Below are 12,656 nucleotides of genomic sequence, written 5' to 3'. Positions count from 1 at the left end.
ATTGTACCTCACACACCAGGATATTAGTCATAGGTCAGCATTCTCACATCTTTTTTTGTGGTCAGGGCTTTAATTTCATCAAACTTTAAGATAAAGTTAAATACCACCAGCCCTGGAAAAATGACAATAGATAACCATCTGTCTAGTTTACTATGTCTTAGGTGACTGTTCATTTGTTTTAACAGTGTTCTCACATACATGTTCCATTGATTGAGAAAACCTGTGGCAGAAACCATGGAATAATAATACCGAGATGACAAAGATGAACTTAAAGTGCAAAGCTGACTGATGAATGAAAAGCCCAATTCCAGCTTCAGCATATTCTCCCAGCATCTTGAATTAAGAAAAAATTTCATGGCTCTTGCTCTATTTGAAGAAGATATCCCTTTGATTCCCTAAACTTCATTATAAGGATAGCCAAGAATACAAAGCAGTCTATCCACTTCACACCTGCCAGAGTTTATATCCCAGCACATTAATAGAATGTGCAAAGTAACATTACTTTATATTAATACACCTCTGCCTCTAGATTAATCTCAAGTACAAGACTGGAACACATTTGCCACCTAGATTTGGATTCTCATGGCATCCAAAGAATTCTCAAAGAAATCTTCTTATTGCTTAAGTACATTACTATGTGCATTCAAATCCTAGCACCTTTCAGGAAACTTTAACACTATCTTTTAACACTATTTCCCATTAATGATGTTAACACTCAGATGACCAAAAAAACCAAGTGTGGAACTTCTAACTTAATATTTCAGCATTTCAGTTCTTATACAGTAGTGACTTCACATAATTTTCTCAGCACTAACTATTATCTATTAAATCTGTCCTCAAACCATGAGTTACTACATGAAACACTTTAAATATTGTAATACTTACTTTAAAAGTTCTTCATTGATTATAGTAATGTAAACTAAGCTTAAGTTTCTTATTCAAAAAATGTTTGGCAAAACTGATTACATTACAATTCAAAAGCTAAAAATTGCTTCAAGCACCCTATTATGTAATACCAACTGGCAGCCAAATTGGACTGAGTATTATAAGCTGACTTTTAATAGAAAGGAGACATTCAAATCTGTGAATTTCCAAAATAGATCACAGTCAATGTCTGAATAAACATTCTGATCCTCAAGAGAAAAAATTGATACTTTTTTAGAAAAGAAGATGGCCAGCTACATTAAGCTCAGAGGAAGCACTAAAAGAAATTACAGGAAACCCACAAAAGAAATAATATCTGAAGGCTAGAATATTCTCTGCAGACAGCTGATAAACCTAGACTACAGAATGCATCAGATTCAGTTTTTGCAGAACAAACACCTTAGGAATTAAAATTTTTTTCTCAGTTGTACTTCCAAGCTCTCTTGTCCAATCATATGATTCACACAAAATATTCCTAAGCCGCACCTGAGTACTGTACACAGAATGCAGTACTCATTAAGTTATGTGTCTCATACTCTAATGCTGAAACTGGCAAAAGAAAACAGCCAACATCTCCAAAGCACTATTCTGCACTTATCACTGTTGAAATGTAAAATTAAAAAGTAAACATTTAAAAACTAGTCTAAAACATATTTTCACTTGATGCATGCCTCATGCATGAAAAGGATCTGACCATTACATAATAACAAACAGCTCAGAAGTAAAATCTGATTTCTGAAAGAATCCACAATGCATAAATGGCCATAGAGTCTTCCGAAAAAATAAAAACAATCTGTTTTCAGACAGCAAAATACTAAAAGTCAAACTACAGGCATTAATGCTATTAGCACTGCAGTGTTCATAACTCAAACAATGTCATTCCATTTCTTCTTAGTAGTTCTTTATCAGCATGTCTGAACAAAGTTTTCATTTGTCTTAAAATTTCTCCCAGTAAGGAAAGCAACTGATTTTACAGCAACTAGCACAATGAAACATAATAAATAATTTATCAAATCAGTCATGTGAAAATATTAGCTTTAGGGAAAAGATTTCCATGACTTTTATCTAACCAAAAAAAAACCTAAACCCATACCTTCTTGACTGTGCAATGTGACTTCTAAAAACATGTCTAAAAATTGCTTCTATAAGTTCAGTATTTGCAAAGTCACAGAAGTTACCACTTTTCTGATGTTTACTGGAACATGACCAAAAGTGAGGCTCTACAAAGGCAGTTCTTTAGAAAAACATTTTTGGTTCTTATTAATGTTATAGCAAAAGTCTTGGGAAACTTTTAAAAAGAGTTCTTTTTAATAGCATTAATATGAATAATTTTGGTTTAAAACTGCCAAATGTGCACAGCACTTTGTACCAGGACCTGCAGAACAGAGCTATGTACATGGGTAGAATCATGACACACAAATATTTTCTACACACATAAAAGCTTTGCCTTACACTTCCTTTTGGCTTTAACACTAAGGTATGGCTTGAAAGTACTAGCTTTTTGTCAGGCTGGAGGGTTTGTTTCAGTTTACATCACAAATCCAAGGAGAAATTAAGAGAGTAACCTGATATTATGCTACAAAATGGAGACTTGACAATACAGAATTGATCTCAGGCTCCTTCATTTTTAAAATGAAATTAAATTTATGGCTCCAGATCTGGATTTCTGCTAACACCTAATGTTTCCATACCAGAACTCCTCAGAATTCTTTGAAATTGAAGTCTGAGAATGCTAATAGCCCTTCAATAATAAACTCCACAGTGAAAAAGTAATATAAGAACTTATATACACCTGGACACAACTTACATAATATTCCTCATAGTGTTCACCACCTTGTCTCAACGTAAGCATGAAAGAACTTGAAGTTGAATCTTTTTACCAGACAGAGATATAGTTCCAGTTTTATGTTTAGAAAAAGACAGAGAAGTTATATTTGAATAATAAGTTTTTTGAGTCCCCAAAATTTTATCATGGGACTTGCACCATAAATGTAATTTCCAAACTTCACACCAGTCAAGTCTATTTTTAATATTACTTCATGTTTATGTTTTAAGTACTTTATTTATACATCAATGTACTCAAATCACAAGGATTTCACAAGGAACATTTATATAAAAATCCTTGCAACACACTAAATTAACAGTGTCAAGAATAACAAGAATTTTAAGTTTATATTTTACGATTAGTTTTTTCCTAAAAGGAGCTTACCAATTTATCTGCAAGCTATCCCTGAAATAGAGCATTAACATATATTCTACTTGTGATTTTTCTACAATATTTATGTTTTACACCATTATTAGTAAGTACTACTAAATTGCACTGAATGCACTCTTCTGCTAAACTTGAAAATGCTTCATTAAAATAATTTCCCATGGTGGGAGTAAAGACAGTCAGCTCTTTCTGCTCAGTGATACCAGAGGAAGGATAATACCAAATATATCCTGCTAACTAATCATGTACATGAAACTCATGCCAGAAATGTCTGAACATGTCACTTTACATGTGAAAACATTTACTTTTTAAAAATGTTATTTATTTATTTATTCATTCTTAAGTGGCATGTTTACTTAGTTATGTTTTCAAAGTAAATGTATCATTTGTCAGATTACTATAAGAATCAAGGTCTGTCTAAGAGATTGGAATTGCATAATGCATTAAAGCACACTTTTTATTTTTCCGATTTTTCACACTTCAGACCAACAGTAGAATCCCTTTCTATTTTGCTCCTGTTAAGGATAACAGTCCTAACTTCTTCTCATCTTTCATTATCTAGATTTTTGGCATATCTGTAGTCAATTATATGCACTCTAGCCTTCCAAACGGACCGAAACTCAACTGCAGATTTTTAAGATAATAATGATTAAAAATAGACATTCTAAGTACTACTTACTCTGTGTATAATAAAATTCAATCTCTTTTTTAATCACACAAAAGTACCTTATAAACTGTACCACATAAGCCAGACATCAGAAAGTACCTTGCTAAAACCACTGTATTTTATTTTATGCAATATATTTTTCAGAAAGCTCAGTGTGCGCTACTGTTGAAGTAGTTCTTTATTGCAGTTCTCTGGAATAATTAAATGAACTCACTTCACTTACTTTTTTAATTACCAGTGAACAATGTGGATAGTATGGAAAATAACTCTCTAAAAACGGTTCCTGCATTTTCTTTTCAATTTGTATATACAGAAACATAGAAATTTTTTTTTCTTTAAGAAAGACAGTATTTCACACTATGTTGCTATTCAGCGATCACTGCAATGCAAAGGACCAATGGTTTCTGAAACAGAGGACTCCATGAAAATTAAATTAATTACCCTTCCCTTCAGAAACCCTGGCAGGAACTAGAGAGGCTCCCCACAAAGGGGTCAATTGTTTTAACCTGCTTCTTCTCTTAATTAGTTTTATGTAAGCAGAATATATATAGAAAGTGTATTCTAATAACGTCAGTTACAACTATTATAGTCAACTTGTCTTTGAGAGGTTCCTTTTCTGATGTGCTATTAACAACTGCATTGGCAAATCCACCTGTAGCTTTCTAAAAGAGGAAAAGATGCAAGTCCCTGCAAAAAGCAGGAAAATAAATAAGCAGCCAAGTTCTTAGGTTCACATTCCTTGGTATTCAAGAGCCTTTTAAACAAGCTTTCTTCCAAAGCTTTTGTGCATTCTACCAGGAGCTTAACATGAAACATAAAGTGCAAAAGGCAGCCTTCATGCCTACCATTCACAAGGCTGGAGTGACCGAAAAGCTTGGAGAGAGGCATCCATTCCAGCAAAATCCCAAAATTTTACATCGTAATCATATCCACCAGTTATCAAACGAGCACCTGAAGGATCCAATCCCAAAGCAGAAACCTGCAAAGAAAAAAAAATTATAATCATAATAATTCAAGCTTTTTTATTTTTTTCACAATTCTTCAGGGTATCACCAAAATATAAAATGCTACTATTAAAAAAAACCCAAACTCAAGCCTCAAACAACAGAGACCACTTGTTTTTTCCTAAAATATCTTAGCTATATTTCCATTTTGAAATTTCACTACCCTGAATAAAGTGTTGAAGTACTTTTGAAGTAGTAGTAAGAATGGAAGTAACAATTACATCATCTGAATAAATCACTGAAGAGAGCTGAGAAAAAAATAGTTTACAGTGTTTACTTCCTAATCATCTCATTGCAAAATGTGGCTAAGTGTTTCTATGAAGAAAATTGTACTGTAGACCTCTATCAAAAGTACAAACAGTATTTCCAGCAAGATAACAAAATGGTATTTAACATTCACCAGTTTCAGATTCTAAGTTTATTTAAGACAGCTCTTGCGCATACAAACATTGCTTAGTTAAATTTCTCTTCTGAAAAAGGAAAAGAAGAATAAAATGGGGTATAAAATTGATTATTTTTTTTAAATCACAGATTTAAGTATATAATACTGTAACAACACAGGTCAAAATAACTTCTTAAAACCAATTTCTTTTATATACAAAACCAGCTTCTCAGAGCTATTAGAAATTCTGAGGAAAGAATGCTTATGCTTATTATTCTCATATGTTATTCTCAAATTGCAGATCAAGTAAAATGGAAATTTTATTGAAAATCTATTTTAATTCTCTATTTGAAGAATGGTAATGTTCTATAGTACAATAAATAGTATTTCATGTACTAAAACAAACAGTAGTGTTCAAATCACTACATGGAGAAATAAGGTAACAGAAATTATTTAAAATAATTAACCATCAAAATTATTTCTTTTCCTTTCACATTTGTAGAAATATCATATTTACTACTACAGTTTCAAATATTAATGTAAGATTAGCTGGACAATATGCTAAATTAATTTAGATATCAATAGATTAATTCTCAAAAAATTAAGTTATCTACATAAGAGAATGATGAAAAGTTATATCAAAAAACATTCCAAAACTAGAGTATTATTGGAATTACTCAAAATTACACCTAATATGAAATGTTAAAATGCCTGAAGAAGTTTTCATTAAAAGACAAAATTCATATGGAATTCATGCTTACGTTTTAATGGAGCCCATGGGTAAAACCTAGACTATAACAAGCAGATTACTTTAAAATAAACCAAAACAAAAACATGGGTCATCCCACATTTATAAGACAGATAATCATCACATTGAAAAACCCTTTCAGTAACAAGAAAGATAGTCTCCAAGACAATAAAGTAGTAGTATTAGTACTTGTACTAGTAGTAGCAATGATAATGGTAATGATGATGATAATGATAACATTCTATAAAATGTCAGGAAAAGCATTTGAAGTGATAAACCAGAATATTCTGAAGGAAAAAGAATTCACCAAGAACATTTGACTTATACAAAACCACGAGGGAAAAAACCCCCAATCAAACAAAAACACTGTATACAGAATAAAAAGCAAAAAACTCTTCATTTCTGAGTGGAGGGTAACATCTGAGAATAATGTCATGACTACAAGTTTGCAAAACCTAATTTCTTCGGGGAAGAAAAGAACTCAGGGAATTACTTTCAGGTATCTAAATCAGTATTAAAAATTCTAGATATGGATGTACAAAAATACCAAGAATTTTACACAGAAGATGCTTACCTATATGTATCTTCTTTACACATATACATGAGAAGTACTGACAAGAACAATGACTTAATGCAGACACATGGTAATACCACAAAAAAAAACTTCTCTCAAACATATATCAGTCTACTACTGTACTTTTTTTTCAAAGCTTTAGTATACATCTATATACACTTTTAAAACTTATGTAAACTGTTGAATAGTTCCCACAGAAAATATTTTAAAGCATGGAAACAAGTTCATTAAAAAAGTAACCTACAGAAAACAATTGTCCCAATAAAACAGCCTGTATGAATGAAATTTATTCTTTAAGATGGACAATTTGGTTCCCTAGAATTTAGATTTCCTTATATGAATTAGTATGGGCTTCTTTTGAGTTTTGTTTTTCCAGTTTCATGGAGGAAAAGTTCACTTAGCATTTCCTTATCTTATCAAACACTCATTTTTAGTCATCTTCTCTTTCAGGTTCCCACTGCTGCTGACCAGCTCTGTGCTGGACACTTTTTAAGCATCACCTCCTAAGGCAGGAACAGGCTATTCCCCTGTGGGAATGCTGGAAATCAAGCAGGTGAGGCAGAAGCCTGGCTTGGCTGAGCAGGGATCTTCTCTAGGAAATAAGGCAAAAAAGAAAGGTATATGCCCAGTGGAAGCGAAGTCAGGTGACACAGGAAGAACACAGAGATGCTGCTTACTACTGCAGGGAGAAAATCTGGGCAGGCAAAGCTCAGTTGGAGTTGGAGCTGCCCAGAACCATGGGGGAAAACAAGAACTTTTTTTTTTTCAAGAATATTAATGGTTAAAGGTAGTGCAGAAATAATATCAGCCCATTACAGGATAAGGATGCACACTTCACAAAGAGGTGAGAAACAAAGCAGATGTTTAAAGCTGTCTTTGCCTCTGTCTTTTGACAGGGACGGTCAAAACCATGACTGTGAAAAATATCCCAGCAAATCCTGAAATTGAGCAGGATCTGCTGCCCCAAGTGGATCCCTACATCAGGCTATAAAGCCTGGTAAGATTCATCTGAGAATCCTCAAATAGCTAGCTGATGTTATTCCAAAGCCTTTCTTGATGACTTTCAGGCAGTCTTGGGAACTTGGAGAGGTCAAAGCTGACTGGAAACTGACAAAAGTGGTCCCAGTTTTCAACAAGGACAAGAGGGACAACGCCATCATCAGTCACCACCAGCATGGCCTCATGAGAGTGAAGTCTTACTTATCAAACCTGATTTCCTTTTAAAACAAAGTAAGCCATCTAGTTAATCAATGGATGCCACTTGATGTGATCTTTTTGGATGTAAGTAAATCTTACATCTCTCACAGAGATGTAATTCTGCATCTACTCTTATAACTCTCAGAGAGTCCTTCTTGATGAAATGCATTAGGAAAAGGTCCTTCACCCAGAGGGTGGCTGGGCACTGGAAAAGGCTCCCCATGGAAGCTGTCACAGCAGTCCACAGAGTTCAAGAAGTGTCTGGACAATGCTCTTGGGTACATGGTGTGACTCTTGGGAATGGTGCTGTGCAAGGCCAGGAGGTGAACTTGTTCATCTTTGTGAGTCTCTTTCCAACTCAGAAAAGTCTGTGATTCTGTAACACAGCTGCCTCACAGTATTTCAAATATACAATGCCCTAGTATAGCCAAGTGTCTGAAAATAGCACTTTCAAGAAAACCAAGATGTGGCAGAAACGATGATACTATTCACCAGGCAACTGACACCTCCTTAATCTAAATGTTCTGCTGTAATTCAGGGGCATTCACTTGCAGAAATCTTTTAAAACATGAAATCTCTTACGTGTTTCTAAAAAGAATATACCCCTTTTACAACTTAAATGGAAATTCTGAACCCTAGCCATTTCATTAATGATTTCTGACATGCAGAAAACTGGGCATATCCAGATTAATCAGAATACTCAAGTGTTCTATTCAGTAATTTCTATATGAGGAAGCAGTTGTGAAATGAGATATTAGAAAGCATATATTTCATATTCTTTCTCATACTCACCTATATATCAAAAGTATAATGAGAAATAAAAAATATATATGAAGTTTCATTGGCAACAGTAATTCCTATTACAGTGTACAAGCAATACAACTGGGAAATTATTCAGTTTTCTGGGAAGACTCTCTAGCTTGGGAAATCTTTCCTGAGATTTCTCAGCTGCACAGGAATAGAGTCATCATCAAATCCACATTCACTAGATTGAAGAGGTACAGATGGGATATATAAGCTTAGATGAAGTACAGTACAGTGTATGAACATAATGAGAAGACTGTAGAAACATTAGGGCAAAACACCAAAATCAAGATATGAAGTTACTCCCATCTTTATGTGTCTAAGGTCAGGGGTAAATGGTTTCACTGTTCTAAAACAAACAAAAAAAAAAAAAACAACAAAAAGACATCCCTTCTACAGAAGAGATATTTTTTCCCATATGTTTAATTTACTGCGTCCAGTCTAATCAAACTGTGCTACATATATCCCACATTACAATTCACCTCTGTTCAAGGTGATGACAGCTGCATTCTCCTGCAGTCAAAATATCTCAGAAGCCTTCCAGAACTGTAACTTCCACTTTACAAGGCCTTTTAGTTAGAAATAACAAGAGCTTACTCTTTAAGAAGCCATGAAAAGATTTACTGGTTTAATATAGAAAAAAATAAATCAAAAAAATTGCCTAACAAAGTTTGTTAGGACGTGTATTCAAGAAACATACTGCAGAAGCAGGTGGTGTCACATGTAAAATGGAAACTGATTTGCACTAGTACACTACTCTGCAAAACCTAGTATCCATATAAATTAATATGCAGAGCAGTTAAATGCACTGTGTGTAGAAAAATCCACTCTATTTTGTTTAGTGTTGTGCAATGCATCTTTTACAGGTCAATCAGCCCACAAAAAACAATTGAATTTATATTGGAAGATGTGATTATACAGAGATAGAAATATATAGAGCAAAGAAAGATACTTCCAGGTTTGATTGTGGTTCTTTCAAAAAAAGCAAAGGAGCAGTAGTGAAGATAAAAACAAGAAAAGATGCAGTGAAAGACAAGGAAGAACAAGATCTCAAGAAACTGAGAATGGTGTATAAAAGGCACTAAAAGACTGAAGTAAAATGAAGTATTTGGCTGCAAAGAAGTTGTTGGCAATAACATTCTCCTTTAAACCCATGATGAAAGAAAGGTCTAGATTAGATCCATGTCTACATATTAGCAAGGTCTATCCTAGAAGAAAAACTCTAACAATTACAGAGAACATACTTGATGAAAATGAGACTACAGTTGAGTCAAATGGAGCCATATTTAGGTTATTACAAGAAATTGAAGAGGTAGTCATGAAACACACTTTCAATTGCACTAAGAAAAGAGACCAACTAAAATAACAAATCAAGGAAAAATATGCTTCTTGAACTTTAGCTGATAAGTATTTGTTAACCTATTTCACAGATTGGCAGAGTTCTAGAAAAGCATGAAGAGTTGAAAACGTCATCACTTACAGTTTTTGTTCCATGCTGGAGTGTAATTTCATGAGAATCTGGGATTTTCTTGACAGGATTCTGGAAAAAAAGAAAATTCACCTCTGTGAAAACAGTGCTATCCCAAAAAAAACCACACTAATGCAATATATATGTAAAAGTAAGAAGTCTTCCATCACACCAGTTGTAACATGAGAAGAAGAAATGGAAAAATCATAAACCAGAAACTGATTTCACATTTTTATTTGCATTAATAGATTCCCAAAAATATGATAAATAATTGTTTTGAAAATATGACACCATCTTAAGACTAAAACACAAAAATATTTTCTTTTTTTTTCTCTTCAGAAGATATTAGTTCACACAGACAGAAATGTAATGGAAGTACTCAAGTACTTTTGAACAACTTTCTACAAAGGTCATGTGAATCCTTACCCTCAAAATGCTTCTTTATCCAGTTTTTTAAAGCAGACACTATCTACCCTCTTGATGTCTGACATCTTTGCTATAATTTTCTGTCACCAAGTAAGATTTTAAAGTAATGTTAGGCACATTTTATACTATACTCCTGTCTTATCCCTCTCTGCCAATCCCTTCATTATTTTTCATGCTTCACAGAAACATTTTTTATCTTGTTTATCAGTTCCATCTTCTATTTCTCTGATAAAACTGAAACTTTCATTATCTTTGATTTAACCACACCTACCCTTCTTCTAACTTTACTTAAACTACAAGGGAGTACACTTAGATTAGACATTATTCTTTGCTTTGAGGGTTCTTAGGCACTGGCACAGGTAGCCCAAAGAAGCTGTGGATGTTTCATTCCTGGAAATGTTCCAGGTCATGCTGGATGATGCTCTGAGTGACTCGGTCTAGTGGAAGGGGCTTCTGCCCATGGCAGGGAGGTTGAAATGAGATGGGGGAGAATGGAGGCTGTGCATGTGCTTTCACAGTTTGTCTTCCAGAGCCTCTGCTTTCCCTTGTTTCCATGTTCAGACTTCACTTTTACTTCATTAAGCTGCCTTTATCTCGATCCATGCAATTTTTCTCCATCTTCCTCTCTTCTCCTGCTCCATCCTGCTGAGGATGGAGTGATAAAGAGGCTTGGTGGGCATCCAGCCAAGGTCAGCCCACCAGAAGGTAACAGTAAAGGTGTACCAATAACTACACCACTCCCTAAAAGGCACAGCTCACATGGAACCAAGCAACACTTTCACAGATTCTGTGGTTCAGAGGCTGAGAAACAGTTGTAGCTCAAAACTCCCAAGCAAAGCTATGATTATGAAAATGAGTTTATTGTTCAACGCACACTAGAAAGCACACAAAGATATAATTATAATACAAATTAAGTTTTCAATGATCCATCATTCCCTACACTATAAACTAATATTCATTGTTCTTGGAATGCAAAAAACTGCTCAACAGCCATTGCCAGCACTTGTCATCCAAGCACATTCCATAAAAACCCAAATGTGAAAAGCAAACAATTTCCAAGATTCATCCACAACATACATCACACACAATAAAAGATGTACTATTTTTGTGAATCAAAGGCTTTAACAGAAACTTGCTGCATTCTTACCTTAATCACTGCCAGGTTGCTTTTCTTATTGGAATATTAATAGAGTTCTGCAGTTCATGTAACTTACCACAAAGGTTGGTATTGTATGTCTATATTGTGTCAGCACTGAATTTTATTTTCAGAGGGTATCTTAACTACTTTGAGAGGTCTTTCAGTAAGTCAAAGAAAAAACTAATTTATTAATAAACAAAATTATCTAGAAAAAACTTACTTTATTTTAATTACTAGCTCCTTCAGGTGACAATAATTAAATCCCCCTTTTTATGAGAAGAGTGAAGCACTAACATGAAAACATTTTTGCCTTACACCACACTGGCGTTGAGCAGTATTCTGGCTACTCATTTTAGGGAAGAAAAACAGAGAAGAATATATTCTGCCACCTGATAAATCAAACATTCTGAGCCTAAAAGTCAGACACTTGGCGACTGCTACTGGTGCTAAACTCTGCAGGGTCCAAGGGATGCCTGACAGTTAAAGTAAGTGTTTAGACTATTCAAAACAAAAATTAAGATAACAACATCCAGGAACGTATCTTGGCATAACATCTTAAAATTAGCTAAATATTTACAAAAAACCAAGGTGGCTTATTCTATTTTAGTTAACCATGAACTTCCTAAATAACTCAGAATGCTGTACTTCTAATGTGCTACAGCACATGCCTATATGCACACAAGATAATCAGATGCAACTACCAGCACTACTGCACTTTTCCAGTTATTACACTTCAAAGAATAATGAATTAAATCCTTTTTTTCCACACTTCGAAAGGGAAATGTAGCTAATACATTTAGGCTGATTTGAACATCTGGATATCATGTACACTGGAATATTACTGTAAGTGAGAAAAAAATTACAAGATAGAGTTTGCCTGAAATGTACCTGCACTTCCAGCTCTTCAGCCATTGTCTGGATTTTAGATGTTAATTTTACACAAACTGACTATATGATTTCACTAATATTGTTCTGCAAAAGTTGTATAGTGATTAAAACTACAGGAGATAAAATCTTTAAAGGATTTCCAGGGTGTTTTTTGTTGTTGCTGTTGTTTTCTTTTAAAGCCCATGAGGAAAAGATAATATTTTAAATTTCTGCTTCAGCAGAAA

The 12,656-nt window shown here is 34.0% G+C and overlaps 1 protein-coding gene across 1 annotated transcript in view; it reads right to left on the bottom strand.

The window, feature by feature from the left end:
- WDR70 (WD repeat domain 70) overlaps nucleotides 1-12,656 on the bottom strand; it is a 128,087-nt gene that overhangs the window by 87,609 nt on the left and 27,822 nt on the right. The window contains exons 6-7 of the mRNA XM_005488812.4: nucleotides 9,993-10,052; nucleotides 4,649-4,782 (exon numbers count right to left, since the gene is read on the bottom strand). Coding sequence (XP_005488869.2) covers nucleotides 4,649-4,782; nucleotides 9,993-10,052 — 194 coding nt within the window. The remainder of the gene's footprint in view (nucleotides 1-4,648; nucleotides 4,783-9,992; nucleotides 10,053-12,656) is intronic.

This window comes from Zonotrichia albicollis, chromosome Z, assembly GCF_047830755.1.
Source record: "Zonotrichia albicollis isolate bZonAlb1 chromosome Z, bZonAlb1.hap1, whole genome shotgun sequence".
In the NCBI taxonomy this organism is placed as follows: domain Eukaryota; kingdom Metazoa; phylum Chordata; class Aves; order Passeriformes; family Passerellidae; genus Zonotrichia; species Zonotrichia albicollis.
Note: the sequence above shows the minus strand (reverse complement) of the source record. Positions and strands in the feature narration are given on the sequence as shown.